Here is a 24,108-nt window from a genome sequence, read left to right on the forward strand (position 1 = left end):
AGTGTTTTGGGCACTGTAGCCTTGAAGTAAACTGCACCGAATAGAAAAGATCTGCTAATATCAAAGGGAAGCTTTTTTGGAAATAGAAGAGGATGATTCTGACCTTTGTCTTAAGTATTTATATATTCACTTACTGAGATCAAACTCTATAGCCCTTAACTGTATTAATTATTACAATATCAGTTTCAGCAGAAACTATGCATTACAGCACCACAGTTCATCTAACAAGGCAATTCTTCTCACTTCATACAGTTATGTCATAGCAAAGCATTTCCTTAGTCAATATCATTAAAAGGATGTAATAGATCTATAATCATCTTAAGGGACCTGAGTATATGCTGAGTATAGGCAAAAGCCACAAATCAACCACTTTTTTTTTTTTGTATAACTGGAGGTTTTTTTTTGAAATACATATTTCATTATCGCCAGTGGGTCTCCAGAGAAACTGGTGAAAGAAAATGAAAGGCTGTAAATAGTTAATAGAACACTTTAGGTTTTCTTTTAAGTGAGACTATTAAATAAAGCTACCACATTTTTTTGTCCTCTGTTCATACTTTACATTGTGCCCCCTAGAGTGAGGGTTATGTCAGCATGTTCACTGGAGCTAAAGGAATGTTTACAATATGCTGGAAACTTTGACTGGCTCTAAAAGGTTTCAGATGCTCAAGCAGAGCACCAAGTGGAGAACAGCTGGCTGTTTTTCCACTGATTCTTAGAGGGGAAAAAATAAAACACACACATACACACAAAAAAAAACCAACCCAAGACCACAACCCTGTCTTAAAGAGTAAAACAGTCTCTGAACTACTCAGCCACTTAGCATTATGCTGCTCCTAAATCACAAGTCTGCCTTTCTCACCATATTGCGACTGTTGTAACCAGACAACATGGAATATTTTTAATAAAAGAGAATGATGAACACAATGAACATGAGCATAAACTCTTAATAATGCGCTTTATTGCAACATTTGGAATTAAAGACAATGGCTTCTCGTATTTCTTTAATTATTTCCTGCTTTAAATAGTCATAGCTTTTCCATTCCTACAAGAATTTCTCCATACACAAATACTTCGTTTTCAAGGAAAAATTGAATTAACTGCAGGAAAATAACTACACTTAGGCAATTATCCTAAAAATATTAAGAACGAGCAGTTACTGAGAATCCACATTCAGCATAGAGCAGCAAAAAAGAAAATAGCCCTTATGGTTAAAGTTATCACTGCATTTATTTATCATCATATGGATGATTCTCATGCAGTTGTGTTTTATTGTATGCAGTGGTATTTGTCACATCCTCCTCTACAGGAAGTCCAAGCAATATACTCCCCATAATTGCATTTTAAAGAAGGACTTGTTTAAAATAAAATGCTCAGAGGTCTGGGATTAAACCTCGAGATCCATCATAAATCACAACTGATTTAAAATAATATTTCAAATTCCAATTTATTATTATTTTTTTTTTTTAACACTGTCATGCACCATAATAGTAAATACACAATTATGCAACTGCACCCTGCAAAGCTAAAAGCAATTAGATTCACTGCTACTTATCCCTTCTCCTGCCACGTATCTTCAGGTTTTTATTTATTCTTGCCACTGTCTGTTTTGGTTTTTATTAACTAAGATGCATTATATATACCATCACTTTACTTCAGATTTATGTACCTTCATGTTTCTTACGTTCTCCTTGTTATAACAACTTAGATAAAAGTGATATAAAGACTAAGGGAGTTTTGCAAGAGATTGCTAAAAGATTCCTGCATAAAACTTGTGGTGCTAAAATTGGGTGGTTTTGCACATTATTGCAGTGGGAATGCTGAATCAGGGCCTGAAGCAGTGATGGAGCATCTGGTAGGAAGGCAGGGCCAACCCAGGGAGCTCAGGTGCATGCACTGAGGCTGAGTGAGCAGAAGGGATGGAGCCAGCCCTTCCCAGCCCTTATTTAAGGGTTGGCAGTGGAGGCAAGAGGATCTCTTTGGAGAGTTCTGCATACCTGAGGCCTTCCAAAGGTAAGCAGCTTCTTCCCCTTATTTCCATGCCCACAGTTGTTGCATTTGAGCAAATCCTCACTTGCTGCAGCCTGGGACCTTGCTGCTCTGCTGTCATTGCTGCACTTCCCATTGTGTTACAATTATGAACAAAGAGAAGAGAGTCATTTAGACCAAACAACATCTGGACTTTCTCTTCACATATAAAAGAAAGCTATGCTATGAAAAACAAGTCATTGCAATGCCATAGCTGTAGGAAAAAGTAGGAGAGATTCAGCATAAACATAAGATCTGTGTATATGTGTACATATACTTTTATCCCCATATATACTTGTAAATTGCTTTACTTTCTGTACTTCATTACATTTCTACTGCCATGATCCATCTTCATACCATGCCTTTGGTTGAAAAGGCTTTGAAACATTTTGCTCTGCCATCATAAACAAATCAGAAAATATTTTAAAACCGTACTCACATAATTTAACAACCATTCCAAAAATACAAATCTGCTAATAGATAAGAGCAGCTCTGTTGGTTTCAGGAGATTTTATCTCTTTTTAAGCATACTGAGATGAAAAGGAGCAGAGAAGCACTGGAGAACAGAGGTGTTGCCAGCTTCTTATGTAAACAAACAATTTTATTGAGTGACTTTCAATAAACCAGCTGCTAAACATTTGCTCTGTATCATCACCACTCGCAAAGCTCTGAGATTTGGCTCCATAGGCAGGTTTAAAAAAAATGGTAAAGATTGAGAGGAAGAACAGTATGAAGCATTTAACTGTAGGTAGTGTCAACGTATTGCTTGTCACTTCAGTGTTTGGTTGCAACACCTGCAACTGTAGATGTGACATTCCACCTAATGTGTCATAAGATCACTTTGTAAAGCTCATTTCCTTCAATTGTACTTCAGAACAGATCTTGAGAAAGCTGCATTTCTGCACTATAGTGAAAATATTAATTCCCATACAAGAGATGCAAACTCAAAAGCATTAAATCAGATCCTGTGATTATTTTCAGTATGTGAGAATCATCACAAGCATTATTCCAAGAAACCATCAACAGAAAGGTCTGCACTTCCATGCAGGTGACAGACATTGAGAGTTAGGAAGATGGAGAGATATCTGAGAGATAAACATCTCTCAGATGTGTTTATGATTTATTCTAAAGCTCCATCTTGAGATGGAGAAACTTTATACATCCATGGAGTCAGAAAGGCATGTGGCCAAACAAAAGGGAATGGAGAGAAAACCTTTTCCCCTAAATAATTGCACAGATCTTTCTACATCATATTTTGTTATTAAATAAATGCAGTTTAAATACTTTCCTTACAAAAAAATTGGAGCACTTCTTACAGCCATTTTTGCTATCAGGCAATGCCTGTTATGTGTATTACTAAACAAAATATGAAATTTATACTTACAAGTCCCCACCAGTAGTCATGATTATTAGAACAATCCTTTTGCAAAATACTTGTCATAAACTTTGTAGACGCCTATTCAGTATAAAACCTCTGGCATCATTTATTTAAAGTGAATTATACTTTTTTTCCTCCACTTTCATTATTCATCTGCGTATAGGTAGTGTTGAAACTGCAATAGCACTCTTTGCTGTCATACCATGGAAAAAAAATGAAACTAATAAGAATAATCAAATGCCTAAAATGCCTACCACTTCCCTTTCTTTGTGTTTGCAGCTGCATAGCTGCTCAAGACAGAATCCTGTGGCCATTTCAGAATCAAAGTGCATACAGATCAAAGTAGCTCATGAGAAATCACTGATGCACCTACTAGGTTCTGAGCTGCAATTCCACAAGGCATCATTTCTACTGAAGACAGTGAACTGTATTTTTACCCATCTCAAGGAAGATGAGGCTGTTTTCTAAAGTTTTACTGTCTGTTTAGCTTGTAATTACTTAATCAGTTGTAGCTCTGCAAGTAGTCAAAGAAATACAGGAAAACAAAGCCTTTTCACATAAACATTTGATCTTGTGATTTCATCTAATGGCTAGAGACTTCTAAATATGCTTATTTCTGCAGCAATGGAAAGAAATCTTCAGGAACAGCCATTTTTCTAACAAAAATCTTACTGCTTACTGTATTTCTTACACACAGACATGTTGATATAAATGCATACAGACATATTGTTTAGAGAGAAAATCATAGAATGGTTTGGCTGAGAAAGGACTTTGAAGAACATCTTGTTCCAGGTCCCTGCCATGGGCAGGGTCACCTTCCACTTGATCAGGACGTCCAAAGCCTTGCCCAGTCTGACCTCCAGCACTTCCAGGGACAGGGCGCATGCTGGTACTAGAGGTTTGGCTTCCAGAAAGTCAGCCTTGTTCCTCTCTATCAGGCCTGCAGCAAGTCTGTTCCTGACATTCACATGTACTGACACTTCTGTGATCAGAAATGTACAGATGCCAAAGCAGTGAATCATCTGTACCATACAGCAAGCCATTTACACTACCAAGGTCGATGTTCTGTAGCTGCCTTCATTTACAATAAAAGCTGATCAGACCATCAGGAATATTACTTCTTATGCCAAAAATACATTCTAGTCATTTACTTCTAGCAATCCAGTCTCAATGGGAGAGAAGCATCTGGATATCCTTTTGGAGGAACTGAGAATGCAGAGCTTTTGCTCCACAGATGCAGTCTGAAAGAACTGGTCAAAAGAAGACATGCTGGGGTTACACAAGGGCAATATTCTTATCAGGAAAGTATTTTTAATCTCTTGGAGCACAAAGCAGCCCTGATGGTTCTTCCAACTTCTGATTCCATCCAAACAAAGACAAGAATGAAAGCTCATTTTTACTAATGCTTTATAATACTAATTCCATTACTAACTTTAAAATTAACCCAAAACCACTGCTATAAAACAACAGTAGTATAGATGTTGGTAAAGAGTACGCGATCTCTGAAACTGAGATGTTTTCCCACAAGGCTGACCCATCCTCAGTTTTAGGCAGAAGGGTCATTCACAGAAAGCAGAAGGTTGGGACTGCTCTCTGCCAATACATTCTGAGCAATGTGGGCCTTGAAACATCACTAGTAATCTGGGCTCTTTCGTATCCTTACTCTAACCCAAACATTAAACCTAAGCTTAATTACAGTCAAGGAATATCTAAAATAAATTAGGACCTCTTCAGCTATCTGCTGAGCTCCTCATTACAGTGCTGTTAACTAAAAATTAAAGTTCAAAATTTACAGACCACTAACCCACTTCACAAATACTTGCCTGAAGGAGAGCACTACCATGTTTACTCTGCAGTAATAGCACCCAGGAGGGGAATCAGTTCCAAGCAGCCAGGCTGAAAATTCATACTTACTGTACTAAACATAGTTAACATTAGTAACTGCAAGCTGACACGTAGTAGTATTAATTATCTTCCATTTATAATGTTATTTGTAAGCCATAGAAGCTTACAAATGAATCAGATGTTAAAATATTAAAAGATCAAATTTAGTTGATAAACAATGTAATCTCTCTAAAGTTAAAAAGATATAGTGCAAAGAATTTAAAGATTAAATGCTAGAGTTGGTATTAATTTCTGTAGTGATTTAAAATATTCTCTGTTGATGCTAAATATCTACGAGATGATAAAAATAAAGGAATACAAACTTCCTGCCTGTGACTTCCCAATGCCTCTATCAGGTTAGATAAGATGTATCATTACATTTAACTGAGTAGTTTTCACAAAACTTCATTTGTTTTGGAATAACCTGTTATTCTTAGAAATTATTTCCAGAATTCTTATTTTAAACTGTATAAACATGTGGAAATAATACTTTACATAATCAGAAAGGGAAGAAGCATAACGAGAGGTGATCTTGTCATACATGCATCTGGTGTATGTAAACCACTCCTGCTCAGAGAATATCAAATTTGTTGCATCCAAATTAGTTTTGTAATGTACAAGGTTAGCAAGAGTATTGTTCCACGTTAGGTAATGAAAAGCATCTTTGCTGTACCATTCCTCTGAATCCTGGTGAGATTTGAAAAATAACTACTTGACACAAAAACGTGTGGCATCAAAGAAGTAAAATCTACGTTGGAGATGTAATTTATGGCTACTTGAATGACAAATCCACATACTAAACAGAGGTTGAATATAATTTCTGAGATTAAAACCAAGACTGAAGTTTTTCCTCAGATTTGAGGAACATCTCATGGCTTCTCCTAAATCATAAATACCTTAAGTATCAAACAGGAGATGGCACAGTACATGACACAGCAGACCAGAATTTATTGCATTGGGCTCTAATATACATTTTTCAAATTTAGCTTCTCCTCCAAAATGGGAACAGAACTCAGACCAATTATCAGAGGACAGTTAGACAACACTAAGCATACACTTACTGAGTTTGACTGAAAAATCTACAGACGTTTCAACAGTTATTTCAGATTCACTTACTTCAAAGTCTCCTCCAGTCTGTGAATTTTCTTCTGGGCATCCCCTCTTTCTTTATCAAGATCATTCTGGATGCCAAGAATCTACCATTTGAAAGAAAAAAATATATTTCAGGTAAAACAAAGCCTGATATAAAAATGGTATTTTAAATTCTAAAAACTATTTGTTTTTTGTATTTATTTAGTATTGCTATAGACAACCATCTATCTACCTTGTTATAAAGCAATTCAGTCGCAACAACCAGTGAATTAAATCTGACTCCTACCTCTCTAGCTCAGTAACCAGTAACAGATGTTTCCAAAGCATTTTTCAGATGAGGAAAGCTGCTTCAGCATTAAGCAACCTCCCTTAGTATGGTGCAAACCATAGGCTTTCACAATACATTTTTCCACAGGCATATTAAATGCAAGAACTTGCTTTACTTTTAGGATTGCTTAAGAAACATTGTCACGATGTGACTTACCAACCACATTTTTCTTTAAAGGAAGAAGAGCACAGGAATTTCTTTTTTATCTACAGTCATTTGCAATGTTACATTTTATTAAGTTATTAAGACATTATTTGTTGTTATATTAAGAGTATGCTCGTAAGCGTAGGAAACATAATACTGAATTATAGGCTCATACCCAATTGAAGGTGCCATGATTTTTTTTCATAATATTATGGAATTTTGCTACTGTAAACAGTTCTACACAGGTGTTTACTGTCCAGAATCCTGAATACCTAGATCATGTCAAAGAGCCTCAGTATTGATGGGATGTCCAGAGAGTGAAGAAGGTATTCCCAATCTTGGCTAAGTTACACACGTGTATAAAAGCTGGCTCAAGAATGGCTCTCAGTAATAATCCATCACTGTTCTTACACTTAATTGAATGTTTGGAAAACAAGTAGAAGATTATTTATAAAAAGCAGGTGTTTCCTTTGCTTGTAAAACCATTTAGCCTAACTGGTTCCTGATTCAGCAGATAAGCACGTTTAATCAAAGAGTGACATTTAGGGTTACTACCTATTATTTGTTTGATGTTTAAATATCCTAGCAGGCAATAGCCACTGTAGACCAATAAAGATTATTAGATAATGGGTATGTACTTAAGTGAACAGATTTCATCAGAGACTTCATGATTCCTCTACTTAAAGGCAAGCTTGGTTTTATTGTTTTATGGGCCAATCTATAGCATTTTATGGTTTTATACCATACCCACACTTTAAGATGTCAATAGTTATGACAGACTCAAAAATAATGAAAAAAATTATGGTAAAGAGCACTGGCAGTACTGTACCCTCTAAGCTGAAGTGAATCCCCCTCAAAAGGAGTTAAATGGCATGCATTCCTTTTTCAAAATACTGGTGCTGTACATGTGCTAAATCTTTTTATATCTTTGTTCCCAATTGAAACTTAACTATTTCTCAGACTGGCTGTTAGGTCTCATTATCTGCATATCCTCGTTCTGCACAAAATCCACTTTTTGGGAGGATTTCAGAATCTTGAAGTGCATAATATGCTATATTTGCCTTCTATTATTACCTGCTTTTCATATACAGTCTCCAAGTGAAGCTTGTCTTGTTGAAGTTTATAGTCTTGATCCTGCAAATGAAGAAGTGTACTTCTAATCAAATGAAATAAAGCTATGATGTTATTTCATTTCAAAGCAATCCTTAAACACACCCAGAATACTCATAAGAGTTAAAAGTCCTCTTTTCATCATCACTAAGCAATACTGTAAGATTGACCTGTAGCTTTTATTTTAAATTATGGAAAAGACACTACTATATTTAGTATTTCATTAGCTTAAAAGGGCATCCAAGAAGACTTAAGATTACAGGTCTAGATCCTTGTCCATAAATTCAAGATGCAAGGAGTACTCTTACACTGTAACTCACAGAATCCCTCTGACATACAAAAAAAAAACCCCAACAACCAACAGCAAAAACATCCACAGCAAAGCCATCTCAAAAGGCACCATTCAAGGTTCTGAAGAGAAAAAGTGACTTGCTCTCCTGAGCTACTAAAATGTTTTTTTGTACTACATCTGCAGTAAAATAAAAGACAAGGGAAGAAGAGATGCCAAAACTTGAATGGGATTGATATGCAGTACAGACATGGAACTCAACCTGAAATAGAAGGATTAATCAGTATCTGCTGGAAGATAAAGATTGAGCTGAACTGTTAGAAAGCAACAAAAAAGTTTTTCTTAATCAGCATACCTGTATTCTTTAACATATTTATAATGCAATGATATATGCTTATGGTGTTAAATCATGCTAAAATTAAGATAAAGTCACAAAGGTCCTATGAAAATTCTGCTCTTTTCCATAAAAAAGTGAGATGAGATCACTCTATGGAAAGTTTACACCCTCTTTATCTAAATGAATAAAATACGTGAGGATACATATTGTATAATAAGTATTTTAGTACAGCTATCTAAATATTCAGATTAGGGGGAAACATAAAAGGAGCTTGTCATTCCTGAGTGAGAAGTTCAGGGCTCACCCTCAGTTGTTGCTCTCTTTGATGTTCTGAAGCTTGTAACTGTTGTTTTAATAGACACACACTATGCTGTAACTCTTCAATCACATCAGATGCCTGCAAGGATTTAACAGAAGAAAGAATTTTTGTTTCGTGTTCCCATTAGCTCTACAGATACATCTTTTTGCCATTTTAAAGTCACTTTTCAAAGGTGCCTAGAAAAAGAAGTATAAGTTTGCAACTTCAGATACTTTCTATCTGTCCCTCTGGTGAACTTACAAATGCATAGATAACCACAAATAACAACTTAGACATTTTGCATCAGCTCGGTACTAACAGCTAAAAGAAAGACAAATCTTGCAAATGAAATGACCAATGCATCATCAAGGTTCCCAGAATTCCACAAAAAGAAAGAAAGATTTCATTTACATCATTGTTCCAAAGATTATTGGATTCAGTTGAAACATTTTCTATATATTTCATATCATCAATAGAATATGCACGCTGGTAGACATCAGCCCAGTAGATGTTTTTACGTAACTATATCTATTACATTTTGGGCTGGATATATATTCACAAAATTCTAGAATATCTTCCTAAATACACAAATATTTAAACATAAAGTTCCATATTAAAGAAACCCACAAGACACTTTATTACTGGAAAATATTTTTCCTCAACATCCCTTTGAGGACAACTTACTGAAGAGGCCCTATAAGAGCCCTAGGTCTTTAAGTGCGTGGAGATCTTCTGGCATTCAGATTTTTTTCATAAGTACAAGGAAAATCAGCATATTAATTGCACCTTACCTACATCAGGTATAGAAATATCAATTGTACAAACATCCCAGAATTGTCATCTTCAGTCGTTTCAGTCATATTTGGGAATAAAAATTAACCACTTTAAGTTTTATACTTATGTGCATGAATAACTTATGCAACTGAACATTTCTTGGATTTATTCATACGCATTTTATTTATAATGAGGAGACCACTTCAAAAATAAACAACATTTAAGTGGAATATGCATGAAAACGTACCTTAGCTGCAGAGAGAGCATGCTCCTGCTTCATAACATTTATATCAACATCATATTTACTTTGTAGTTGCTGAATGCTCTCCTCATATTCCTGTACAATACGGTCCTTGCCTTCCAGAAATAACTTGTGCCTGTAAGTAGTAAGCAAACAAAATATGAAAATTGCTTTCATGTTTTGGCATTTTACCTGCTCAGCATCAGTTTTTACAGAGTTTTCAAGTTGGATTGTACCACACGCTCCTTGTAAGAGAATGAAATGCTTACAAACAATGAAAATGCAATGCTTAAAATGGGTCATTTGGGCCAGCTTCAAAATGAGGTTTTAATGCATCAATTAATAGATTTTTTCATGACAATTCACTAATGCAAATGACCATCCACTGAGTTATTAAATGAAAACAACTACAGTTTGCTTTTGGAGGTTCCGTATTCTTCAATGTTAAAAACAGCAACTGCTTAATTACCTTGCTTTCATTTCCTGAAGTTCAGAGCATACTGCCTGGTAACACTGTTCTGCTTCGGTCTTTTCCTGGGATAACTTTTGACGCTGTAAATTACTGTTTTCAGCCTCAACCATCAACTGTTGCACTCGGGCCTCCAGATTTTTGACCGTCTGGTTCTGAAAGAATAGACCATTGTTAAGAAACCACCAGAATAAATCAGTGTATACCCCGTTGTTATCCAATAGCCTTAAGCAACAATGTTCTTTGGTGAGCAAACACAAGGGTTAAAACAGCAAAGCTATCATCAATTGTGATAGTAAATTTTATGCTGTATATACATACCAAAAAAAACCACCAAAGTAATAACTAAAAAGAGTAGTGACCTCTCCATTACATGTAACAACATGCATGACCAATTGCATGACAAATCTTTTAAAAGAAAAATCTTTTAAAAAGAGTGAAGACACAGCAACAGGTACAGATACTGAGGAAATAAGGACAATTTTAATCCAGATGATGCATGAACAGTGCAAACTTTATCCAGTTGAGTTTTATCTAGTTGTGCATCAGGGAGGTGCTGGAGTAGGTGCTCCAATGAATTATGTGGTTTAGAGTGGTCACAGGCATGTTGATTGGGTTGATTGTTGGACGAGATGATCTTATTGGTCTTTCCAACCTTAATGATTCCATATTTGTTTAATTGCAGTGAAGGCTCTCCAATAAACTACAAATATCTTCCCCCATAACATCAACTCTTAATATAAACAGTTCTAAAAATGAGCAGTTAGTTTCTGGTTACTTGCCCCTTCTACTCAACTACTTCCCACTCTTCCCTAAACTTATGTTGATCTGCACGGAAATGACTGAAGAATTCCACAGGAGGCTGGAGTCATAAAATAAGACACAGCTGCCCTCCAGGATGTACATATTGTTATTTCTGTATTAACAAAGGTCTGAATATGGGGAAATGGAAAATATTTTCACTCTTTGCTGAAGTAAAATGAGAAAACCTCCACCATCTGCCCTCAGAAGTGAGTGCTCCAGCTGCCATATAACATCTACATGAGCTGAGCCTGTAATAAAGCAAGAACCTCATACACTCAGAGAGGCCAGCTGAACTTTGGCAAGAGACTTTAGATATTTTTTTTAAATAGGACAGACAGTTCTTCCATCAGTATAAAGCCAGCTCAGTCTGGTGCCATTTTGGTTGGTTGGTTGGGTTTCTTTTCAATCAGTCACAGATACACTGCCAAACATCGTAACTCCTCCCTGTGGCCCCACTCTCAGGAAGTTGATATTTATTCTTGCTTAATGTACAAAATCCCACTTTATGAGCTATATTGCTCAGTCAATTTCATTTGGTAACAGCACTGGCATCCTTGACAATGTAAAACTCTGAAGAAATCCCTGAAATACCAAAGAAGAAAAAAAAGAAAAATAAAAGAACACAACCAAGAGAGAGAAAAAAAGAAAACTAATTTCCAGTGACAGGGTAGTCTTTCATCTTAAGCCCTGCCTTGAACTCTACCTCGTTTAATTATTAAATCAGAAGCTGCTCAGCAAGATCTGTCTAGTTTTGATGGTTCTTAAATTCAATCTTGCTGACAGACTGTGTCCATTTTTCTCTGTATTTACTGTTACCTGTGACATGATCTGAATACTAATTTTTAAATTCAACATTCATTAATAAGAGAATAAAGTTTGACATTGTCCTTTCACTATTCAGCACTGATAAAAAGAACAGCATGCTTTCTAGGATTCTTGGTAATATTTTGCTTTCTACATTGCTTACGCATTGAATTATTTCATCTGTCATATTCAACTCCTTGGATTTTCTCTTTCCACAACACAGACTTCCACTTAAATCAAGTGTGTCCATGCAATTCTGCAGTCAGGGAAGAACTTGTTTCTATTTGTCAAACTGATGGTCATCACAAATGGGTTTTTGCCTATAAAAACATCACTTAGACACACAGTAAAAGGAATGGGAATAAAAGTAATAACAGATCTTTAGGTAAGCAAACATTAAAATTGATATCCAAAATAAAGAAACACTAGAAAAGGTATCTCAGAAGGATACACGGAATTCAATATTGATCTTGCATTTTCAAAAAAAGATAGACTTGAAATCTTTCTAATCAATGTCTGTGTTCAACACTCTCTTTCCATGTCAGACAAAAATTGAGAGGAAAAAAGTATTCAGAAAGTAACTCAGCAATACAGCCTGTGGGTGATGATGCCTTCCTACAAATTGTTGTATAATTTACATAACTACAAATCTTGTATGCTGGAACAAGACCCATTTGAAAGGCTTGGCATAGGATTACACTTCCCTAGAGAGTAAAGTTGAGGTTGATGATTAAATCTCCCCCCACCATCTTATCATCATTCACCAGCAGACATTTATCTATCACACCAATATGACTGATACAATATACTTTTTAAAGCTAAACTAAGATCAAAAAGATTGAGACACATGATTAAATAGTGTTTCTAAGACTGCTTTTAGAGTGCTCATAGAGTTTTATAGGCAGCTAAAAAAATGCACAAAGCTCCAAGATACACTTGCTGCTGTGACACATTTACAAAAAGCTTACAGTCGACTCTATTTGTTCCATATAATCCTCCTCCATTTTGCTAAGACGAGCATTGGTGACCTCAAGCAGGTCCCTCATGTCTTCTGCGTGCTTCTTCCTAATACTGAACTTCTCCTTTTCCATTTCGGCCACAGCATTGTGAAGCTGCATCACAAAAAGAATTATCAAATAATAGATTGCATATAAACTTGCACTTATAAATATTCTATTATCATAGTATACCAACAGAACATCGGACAAGTGAAGGCTACATTTCTGTCCTCTATAACATAACCACATCGCTCTCTCTAAAAAGGTCTACTGTTACCCCTTCATAGCATAGTTTATAGATTTTTAAAAACAAAACATTTATTGCATTTCCATCATACTTCACACTACCATCTTCTATAAGATAAATGCTTCAATTTAGCTTCTATAGTTTTGTTAAATTGGAATTTATATTAGCACCTTAATTAGCCTCCTCAATTTATGATTGCATCACTGATGGCAGTTACAATTGCTGTGTAACTACTGCAAGTGGGATGATCTCAGACTGAAAATAATACTTCTCTAAAATGAAACACTGAAGCGAAGGTTTTAAGCACAAAGGACAAGATTTACCATTTTTCTTTCAGAAGACAAAAATTCAAACTAATGCCCTTCTAAGTGCAAGGGCTGCAAAAAAAAAAAATAAAAATGAAGCAGCATTGTTCATCTACAAGGAGGTCACTCTGCCCTTCTTGTGACCCTCCCACTTCTGAGAAGGGTAAACAAGACACTGACAATAACCTGGGCAAAGGTGAAGCTCTACTGCAGCGAACATGCTTTTCTTTGCTTCGCTGCTGCCTTGAGCCTAACAGTACATAAAAATATCTTGAAGAATTCATGACCCAACGCAGAAAGTACTAGTTCAAAGGAATTGTGGTGACAGCAGGTAGGAGCAGGTTTACTGAGATTAAAATTCCATGCCAGGTCAACCAGAAATAAACACTTCCCTAATACATCCCAAGGCTCACCAAGGGGGCCAGGTGGAGCCCAGGATCAAATTGTAGAACGACCAGCAGGTGGGGGCAGGAGGCAGGGGGTGGGCAAAAGTTGGCAAGAAGAGCCTGGAGAGATTATTCTAGACATAAATAAAATCAATGCAGGAAAGTATCTCTAAGAGTAACATATTCTATTCTCTATATTTTTTTTTTAAAGCAACAAAATGTATTCTCACAGATGTACGTTTTCATTTTGAAGCATTATTCATTACCCTTTTCTCCCACTCATTGTTCAAAGACTCAGTGCTTTTCTCGCACATCTTCTTTAACTCTACAATCTGCTTTTCCATTGCTTCTCTGATGACTTGTGATTCACGGAGTAGGGTCTGAACTGTCAAAAATAGGAAAATAAACAACCATTCAAGAGAGATTCTTGGAATTTTTCCACTGTTGGCAACAGATGCAATCAGATTACAACAGTTTTCAATTGACCTGGCTTTCCTCATGTTTTTCTGCTGTTAAAAATACTTAATGCACGTAATTTACAACTTAGTACTTAAATCCTGTGTCACTAAAATAGTACAAGGTGTTCTCTATTATATTTAGAAAATACCTCAGTGAGGTTTTTCTTACTCTAGCAGGGAAGAAACATCAAAAAAAAAAAATCCACAGAATCTAAAGAAAACAGGATTTCTAATCTGATTTTGTGTGCACCCAGAAAGAGGTTCTCATGTGGGCTGAAGGACCAAAATACTCAAACTGCAACTGGTTGCGCCAAGAACACAGACTGATGTTTGTGGAAAACAAAGCAGGAACACATGCACTTTTCAGAAATGACTGATTTTCAATGCTTGACAAGAGTGCAGGTGACTAATGTAACCCACTGCAGCTGAGGACACTACCAGCAGCAGCACTGGATTGCTAGCAGGACAATTCACTTTGTAGGGAACAGGTAAAAATACACATGGTGCCCTCTCCCTTTCCGTGCCTAGTTTACCAAACTTATGTATTATTTTTACATTGTGGTTCCATCCACAGCATAAATACACTCCAAGGAATTCTAGAAAAAAGTAATATTAAGAAACTGCTGACAAGCCACAATCACATGGGCCAAATTTCATACTTACAACACATTCAAGACTACTACTGATGTCTGAAATCTCTTGCCACAATAAACCAAAATAAACAATACATTGTGGTTTGATTAAAATGTACTGAATGTATAAATAAATTAACCTTGAACCAGAGATTCCAAAAATTTGGAAGAAGTGGTCAAAATACTTCAGTATCAAAGAAATTTTTTTCAGTGGCACTTATAAAAGGCTGAGTATTAAACATAAGATCACACTGTCTCTTGGAAAATTTGGTTTGGCAGCTAGACAACTTGCAAAGGCAACCACACAAGCCTCTCAAGTCTAAAGGAAAAACAAGGGCAAGACCTGCAAACGAAGAGGGAAAGTATGTTTGTACCTAGAAGGGACACACAGGCTCACTGTCACAAAGAGGATGCAGTATAAAAATCACCATGCAAAAATAAATAAATAAAATAAAAACCAACCATAGAGGAAAAAAAAAAAATCACCTTTCTTCTCCAGTTTTCTAATCGTCTCTTCAGCTTCATTCTGTTTGGATTTGTGGAGGGATTTCAACAACTCTATTTCATCATTCTTCCGATCCAAAATCTGCAGTGAAGATTCACAGCACTGTAACAAACTTCTGAAAGCATGAAGCCACAGCCAGTGCATGGAGTAATATACACTGGTACCTGTCAAAGGAACTGCCTTTAAGATACGCTTAGATCTTGCAGGGTAAGCCATGAAATAAGTAATTTTCATAGCTGAGACTGCCAAGCCATAAACAAAGGACTGATTTAGATAAAAGCAGGCACTAGAGCAGAATAAAAAGGACTCATGTTTTAGGGGCATCTTTTTGTTTTCTTTTAAATTTGGGCAAATCCAGTGTTGCAATTACAAGACAAAAATTCAGCTAGTGTTCTAGAAGAATTTGGAAGTTTCCCAGTGCTACTACTGCAAATAGAAATGATTTATTTTTAAAATTTGTACTGACTAATACTATTTAAAAGCATTAAAATTCTCAGCAAAAAATCTAAAATTCTCATTCAAAATGCTTGAATCCCTGATGAACTTCATTACACTCTTACAAAGAATTGCTCTCAGTGAAGTCACAGACCAAGTCCATGAAGTGTAACCACATTTACATTTCCGTACATGGTGATTTTGGAAAAAAGTTTGAATGGTTGCACACTTTGAGATACCATTTTAATTGAAACTTCACGTTTAAGATAAACAATAAAGCCACAGAAATTTTATATCAGTGCCCCAAATCTCTCAAACAGAAGCTTTCATCTTAAAACAATATTATTCCATCTGCATTAAATGGTTTGTGTCTTTAAAGATGAATACGACACTATTTAACCTTTTCTGAAACATCCAATATTATTAAACAACTTCAAAAGATGGAATTCTAACATTAGGTAGAAAAGGATGACAACTCAAGGGATGAGAAAGCATTTCAACTATTTCTTATTCTCACAAAGCTGTTTCCTTTATTCTCTCATCTTTGCTAGCCAGTTCTGCTTGCAGACATGGAGAACAGATGAGCCAAAAACGCACCTGACCAAATATTCACATCCTTCCAGGAGGCTTTGATGTGTCACAGTGTTGTGTCAACTCACTTCCTCCCGGTCTGTGACTCAGACTTAAGAAACAAAACTGAGATACTCAGAAACACAGAGCTGAAAGTAGGGTAAGTCATGGTGCTCCTGTGCACTTGGCTCCCATTGCACTGCTGGATCAGAGCCTCCAGAAGGCACTCAGTGACTCAGTCTGACTCCATGCATTTACAAGGTAGTGGTAAAGGTAACATTACAGTCTCTGACAGTACTTTTTTTAAGCTTCCCCAAAAGTGGTGTCGTGCAATACAATAAAGACAAATTTAACTTAAGCTGAGGGATGTGCATCTGGTAGCATTTTATTGCTGAGAAGAGTTAAAAGGAACATGCAGCTTTAATGATGCAATAACATAAATGAAGATTTACAGACCAGCCTACACTTTAAGCACTACTGCTGTTATTAGTAGAAACGTGATGAACATTCATATTACTCTACTGTTCTTTTGGGATTTCGGCCATGAAAAATAAATTCCTTTACATATTTTTCTGCACCATTTCCCATAAGTACCTCCTATTTAAAAGAAAAATTACAAGTTGATCATTTCACCAGAACACGAATCCGTTGAGGCTGCGAGGCTCCTAACATGGGTTGTCTTGTTTAATAATTAAGTAAAAACCCACCCCGTCTTGTATTTTCATCTGCTTCCTGCAAGTATTTTCTACTTCCCATGTTCACCTTATAATATTCCACATTCATATCAGCTTCTGCAAACTGTTACCTACAATCTTAACTTAAAGGAAAACTTAGAGTTGTGATTAATGTAAGTACAATTGTGAGCAATTTATTACAGTTAAGTTGTCTATTATTTTGTCCTAGATATCATTCTGGAAAGAAATAAAAACAGTCCTTACCTTTTGAACATTAGAATCATGCTTCTGCTGTAATTGAAGTCTTTCTTCATGAAATTTACCTTCCATCATTTTCATTTTCAAGTCTAGCTTTAAAAATACAATAGAACCAATAAACAACTTAATTAAAATAAAGAATAAAATCAGTCACCTTTGCATAACCTTTAAATAATTCACTGGTGTCTTTCAGAAGGCAATGGGAAGTCCCTAACAAATATCTGCTATGAAAAATAATCAATATTCAGTTTTCCAGCATTTTCTTGTTTATCTGATAAAGCCATTACAGAAGGCCTCAACCTAAAATATTTATTTAGAAAATGAATTGGTAAGATGTTTTCATTGGCAATAAAAACAACTGCTATTGCCCAAAAAAGCTATCATCTTTTATCTAAATAAACACTTAAGAATGAAGCTTTTCATATTTATGTTAATACACCAAGCATGGGAAGCGTGCCTTCACCATTTAGGCAGGTGTTACATTTACACAAAGAACATCCCCTAGCCCAGATGCACGTTTATTTTTGTTTGTTTTCTATTATTCAGAGATCTCTCATTATAAACACATTTCCTTTTCAAGGTTAATCGTAACAGGACCAAGATTGCTGCTGAATTTGATTGTTCAAATCCATTTCCTGCTGCTGCTTGCATTTGTTCAAAGCTGGGTACTTACCTGCTCCCAACAATGACACTTGATTGCTTATCGCTTACAGTCTTAAAAGTATTTTTAATTTCTTGCATATTTGCCTTTACAGCCTACCCTGAGACTGCAAATATGAAAGGTATTTTATGTTCCCTGAGTTCCAACAAAGCGAAAGTGGCACCTCTGGTTCAGCTCCAGGCTGTCCCACACTTCTTCCTTTTGCTGTTCCTCCCATTCAGACAACAAAGCTGCCAGAAAAGCTCCCAAACCACAGTACATCCCAGCAGCCCACCACATGACACAGGAGGGACCACAACCTCAGCAGAAGGCACCAAAGCAGTCTCTTGCCAACACCCAAGAGCCTGCAGAGCTGAGGTCCACATGCCTCGCAAGCCCCCACCTCCTCACAGCTCTCGCATTCTCACTTCTGCATGGCCCAGCCAGCAGCCCAGCTGCTCACCTCTGCTGACCAACCCCAAACAAACCAATAATTATAAGCCATCCTGCCCCTATTTTCACTCCTTTCACTTATCCAACGCGGTCACCCCAACACAAATCTTTAACATATAAGAGCAATAAATACACTGCAAATGGTTAATTTCTATTCTGTGGTTGTTTTATTGCATGTATCTGCTCACTGCAACTTGCAGAAATGCTTACAAAACCTACAGAAACCTGCAGAAAACTACAAAAACTCCAAAGCATCACTCAACCACAAAACACAAGATGCAGTGCAATAAATAGTGAGGATTCCCTGTTATCTGGAAGCAGAAGAACAGCACTGTTGATTCCCAGACTGCACGTCCACCAATGCCCAAAGCACAGGCCTGCCAGTTTCACCACACAAAGGTTCTTATTTATCTCTCAGGACTGAAGACTCACACAGTCTTATGCAAATTACCAAAATATCAAGTTGGATTGACAATTAATCCAAAGGAAAGGCAAAGTATGCTCAGCTCTCAGACAGCTCTTATCATTCAAAAATAAGCATCAAAATAAAAACGCATGTTCTGTTCATAAAATATATGCATATGTATATATATGAAAAGAAAAAGATGCATATATCCCTGAAAATTTGACATTATAGAAGAAAAATCTTACTATCAGGTGATAAATAAGTGCTCATTAAAAAAAGAGCAAGTAATCCACCTCCAGATAGACAGTTAGTGAATATTCCATTAATAAATATGAAGGTCTTGTAAAAACACAAATACTGGAAACTAAACTCCAATCTACTTGAATTACATTAAAAGCTTATGAACTACTGATTTGTAGCTGTTGCACCCTCATACCTATTAAACACAAACACATTACATTTAAAACTTATTAAAGTGAGACTGACTTGGCTTAAAGAAATAAATCTTGGGCATTTTGCATGAGTGGAGATCTGGTCTGTGCTTCTTATTATTCTGTATATTGAAAGAACATAAAAATGAGCCTAAGTAAAATTTGCCTTACATGAAATATGGGCATACATTTCCAAGTGACGGTGATTGTTCTCAGTCCTGCTCTTTTCTCCACAGGTTGACAGCAGAAATCCCTGTACTTGAAATTGGCTTCCACTTAATAACTAATTTCAGGAGAATGGATCTTGCATAAAATTTCACACAGTTTGGGACTACTTTCTGAAAAGGATTGACAGCTTCATCTCAGAGGAGCTAACTGCAATCAAACAACACAAATCAAATAAGTGTGTCCAAGATATAGAAGATATAGAAGTCAGCTCTTAACAAAATACTGTAGTAACAAAATTATTAAATACATTTATATTGTGTGTATGTGTGTGTGTGTGTGTATATATATAAAAACACCAAACCTCTCTTGCTTGAAAAATCCCAAAGACCAACAAGGAATCATTCCAAAGCTGAAAAGGATACCTGCAAAAGCACCCGTTTCATCCACAGCTTAGAAAATTTTATCACTTCATTACATACTGATCAAATAAATGTTAGGGAGCCCAATTTTAAAATGTCTGGAATTCAATAACTTATGTGCACATGAAATTTTCAGCTTGTTTCAAGATGAAATCTGTGTTTGTAATGAGTAGCTGGTAATAATAATACCAGACAACAAATTTGATAAGGGTTCAATACTTCCAACACACCTTCAGCAGCTTTCACTGCAACTTCTGGAAACGTCAATGCAAGTATTTGCTGTAAAAATACAGATATTAGTTTTTAAAACCCTACATTTGTGATTTATTCTGTGAAAACCTGTGAGAAAGCCAAGAAGCACAGCAACAACGGAGCCAACTTTCTGGCCCACCCTCTGGAAGCTGGCCTTACCCCAGCTCTGTGCAGGCGTAAAGGGAGAAATACGGAATAGGATGAAAACATTTTAGAAAAGGACGTCATTAAGGCTGGGTTTGAAGCAAATGAGCTCATTTCACAATTGGGTGCAACTTCTCCCCTTCGATTTTTGAGATTTAATCCTTTAACAAATGGGTTTCTTAGAAATGACAGCCACACTAACAAAGCTAAGTGCGTATCTGTAGCCACCAAATTCCAAATATCAAGTGTCATAGCGCTTGATAACTTTACATGCCCTGCTGCTCCTCTTCTATAAAGTGCTCTTCCCACTTGGGTGTTTAACACATTGAGAAACAAACTCACCACAGTAACAAACCAACACATCCCTCTGTTTTAGGAAAAAAACAGGTAAAAGCAGCTTAGAAAGACGTAACTCATCCATTTCACTAGAAGTTGTCCTGACACTCATCAGTTCCAATGTTTTATCACCAGCAGCAGAGAATATTAAGCTTATGACATCTTACCACTGAAACAAAGGTCCCTTCCAACCCCTGACATTCTGTGATTCTGTGAAACAAAAAAAACACCGCCCAGCTATTGTGTAGATATTTGGCTATATTGCAGAAGTTTGCAACTATGTATGAAATGCAGCCACTGCTATCCTGACCACCATTCCTTTGGATTTCTGTCATTGTTTACTCTCCTTACAAAGAGTATGAGGCAATTAAACCCTAAGGCCATGTAAACATCACTGATGTCAAACATCTGTGCTGTCCCTGTTATTTAAAGCCATGGAGAACAGAACTGCTTTGATGGGCCTCCTCACACTTTCTTCCTGATTTAAAGAACAAAACAACCAGCAAACAGAAATACCCTCACATACACTAAAAGCAGTCAGCAGGTACCTTACAACAGATTTTCCTCATATCGCTGTCTTACAATTTCACATGCAGGTTAGTTACTGTGAAGATTTTAATAGCTGTCAAACTAAAGCTGATAGAGCAACCTGCAAGTGTCAGAAATGTTTGGAAAAATAAAGGTGATATCCCCAGTTTTCTTTGTGACAAAAGACAAATATTCATCTTGTCGCTATCTAAAAAAAGTAATCTAGAAATATTCAAAGACCTGATTGTAAAGTCAGGCTCCATGTAAAGGAACAACGTGGATTTGAGGCTGGAGTTCAGAGACAGATTTGAAACACTGCTCGCTCTTCATTTGCTTTCATTCCAGGGATCCCCCTTGGGCCAGAGGTGGCATTGTGAGGTTTTTGGATATTTGACAAAACAGTATTGTTTGCCTGCCAGATATTTTCCAAGTCTATGAATATATGGGGGACAGAGAAAGAGAGGAAAGGGGGAGAATGATGTAAACAAGAAATGAAACTTCAAAGTGAGAGCTAACAATGTAGAACAATGACTCGTGTATCTTACAATGTCCAACAAAACTTATTTGTCTTGCTGTAATGCAGCTGCTTTAAGAAATCAGCTCACAATACAAAGCTTTGATATTATCATGGAGGAAAGATTTCTTTAAAAAAAACAACTAGAAATTTCTATAGAAACACACTCAAGTTAAACATGGCAAGAGATACTGTACTTGAAAAATACCCAAGACGATGCATAAATACAATTGCACAAAAGCAATAGTGCAGCTCTGATTATAATTAACAAGGAATTTTTTCATTGCGTTCTTCCTGTATCTTGTATTGTACTCTCAAACCTGCCTAAGAAAAAACTTTGAGGTGTACTAACACTTCAATTTTTAACATTTAGAGAAGCTCAAGAGGCAAAGCACCCAGTACACATCACTGCAGAGAGAGAAAAAAGTGAAAGAAATCAATACTTTCTAGTAACTCATTTGAATAGAAATGTATGCATGGGATCTAAGTTTTAGCATCACTTCTCATATTTATCAAGCACCCTGTACTCACATACACACACCTTTCTGTAGATCAGTATTCATCTACTCTTGCAAGTGTTTTTAATCAAGGAAAAGAGGCACTATATTATGAAGAGAAAAAGGCAGTAGGACATCAGATGGATGCAGAAATGCACTTTATCTTTCACACGTTTATGAGCTCAGCCATCACATCCCTTCTAGTGCCTACAGCAAAACAAAGTGTGCATATCAGAACGAGAATATCAAATAGAGCAACTCGTATCTTAAAAGTGAAAAAAGACTTGATTTCCTTCTAAATGGTATTCAATATTATTCATAGTGGAATGTTACAGACAGTCAGAGCAGGTTTTCCATTTGGGATCCACGTCAACAGCGGACTTTCTTCCTGGTGGTGTTGCACCCATCTTCTCAGAGTCACAGAAATCTGCTCCTCCAAAAAAATGAATGAATTTATAACTGCAGATACATAACCGCTCCAAATTCTTGCATTAAATGCTATCAATGTTTGTATCCAAAATAATGCCTAAAGTTAAGAAAAAGTCTTGGGAAGTCTCTGTTGCAAAGACTATACAGTCTCAACAAACCAGCAAACAAGTGAAATATGCAAGCCAGAAGTCAGAATGTAAAAGGAGCCTCTATATACATGGCATTCTGCCCAGATGCAAAGGTCCCTCCACAAAAGCCTATGTTTATGATCTGAACTACATTATTTGACCTAACAAACATTTATTCTTCTCTCCACGTTTCTAACCTCCTTTGTATCTGCACTCTAAAAGCACTACAGCCACTATTTCCACTTAAACCATTTTAACACAGTACTGTTTGAAGAGAAACTAGATATTAACTGATGTAAAAAAAAAAAAATAAGTAGGACACTACTCTATTTCCATAGCCACTAAAAATGAAAAGCTTTATCCTAGGTCAGATCATATCAGCTTTACACCATCAAGCAAGATGTCTGACTTCTTTTTAATGACATTAAACATTTTCTGTATACAGAAAAGGAGGTGAATGGGTGATTGTTGGTGTTGATGTGTAAACGTCATTAATCTCTTTCAAAGGAGAACAGTAATTTTTTTTCACAGATTTTCAAGTTGAGGTGCTGGGAACAGGCAGGAAAGCACACCGCTTTGTGGTCCAACTATGGTAATAACTTGGAATGGTATTTTTACCCTCCAAGATACGTTAGCTAATAAACATAACATGTTAGCACTACAGCACATCACATGACTTAAGGGCTTTCTTTGGAGTGGTAACTGTCCCTTTCCCATGCATAATAAATATGTTTGCCACTTATAGTGCAGGAAATATCAGTGAGCATCAAAGAAGTTAAATATGTATAGGAATTGTCAAAGCTTTTCTATGGTAATGACTTATCAGATGCAATTACATAAAAGGGAGCTCAGAAATGCAATAAACTATCTTCAGTTGCCAGTATTACAAAGTGAATCCTGATGAACCTTGTGAACGTGCAGAGGTCAATGCCAATTTAAAAGGGAGCAAGTAAAACCCAAGTCGAATCAAACAGTACATACTACTTGGAAAGTTCACCTAATTCCACATAGTGCTGAGTCCAGTAAAATAAATTATTCTGTATACACTCAGTCAGCACAACTTATATTCCTAGCATTATTCTTTATCTTTACATGCTCACCAGCTACTGAACTTTCTGCACTCATTTCAAGATCTAAAGAGTCATTAAAACTGTACTTCTGTTATTTCATAACTGTAACGTGGCAATAAGAGCATATAGTACCTACTGTTTCTACTCAATGTATTTTCTGCCTTAAAAAGATGGGATCTATACATGTAAAAAAAAAAAATAAAAAATCAAACTTAAAAAGAAAAAGAGACACTTTGAGGTAGAGATTA

General features: G+C 36.3%; 1 protein-coding gene across 5 annotated transcripts in view; it reads right to left on the reverse strand.

Moving 5' to 3' along the window:
• The window catches only part of CEP112 (centrosomal protein 112), a 143,495-nt gene that overhangs the window by 99,547 nt on the left and 19,840 nt on the right, over window positions 1-24,108 (reverse strand). For 4 of the 5 annotated variants that reach the window (XR_014887391.1, XM_085239898.1, XM_085239902.1 and 1 more), the window contains 9 exons: window positions 17,452-17,538; window positions 15,490-15,589; window positions 14,180-14,298; window positions 12,946-13,089; window positions 10,370-10,524; window positions 9,907-10,036; window positions 8,866-8,984; window positions 7,926-7,983; window positions 6,404-6,483 (listed from right to left, as the gene is read on the reverse strand). Coding sequence is in view for 4 of the 5 variants with exons in the window: in XM_085239898.1 (XP_085096024.1) it covers window positions 6,404-6,483; window positions 7,926-7,983; window positions 8,866-8,984; window positions 9,907-10,036; window positions 10,370-10,524; window positions 12,946-13,089; window positions 14,180-14,298; window positions 15,490-15,589; window positions 17,452-17,538 (992 nt within the window). In the remaining variant the exon portion in view is untranslated. Of the gene's footprint in view, window positions 1-6,403; window positions 6,484-7,925; window positions 7,986-8,865; window positions 8,985-9,906; window positions 10,037-10,369; window positions 10,525-12,945; window positions 13,090-14,179; window positions 14,299-15,489; window positions 15,590-17,451; window positions 17,539-24,108 lie in introns of all 5 variants that reach the window. The other variant, XM_085239900.1, reaches the window with a different exon arrangement.

This window comes from Meleagris gallopavo, chromosome 20 (assembly GCF_905368555.1).
Source record: "Meleagris gallopavo chromosome 20, MGAL_WU_HG_1.1, whole genome shotgun sequence".
NCBI lineage: Eukaryota > Metazoa > Chordata > Aves > Galliformes > Phasianidae > Meleagris > Meleagris gallopavo.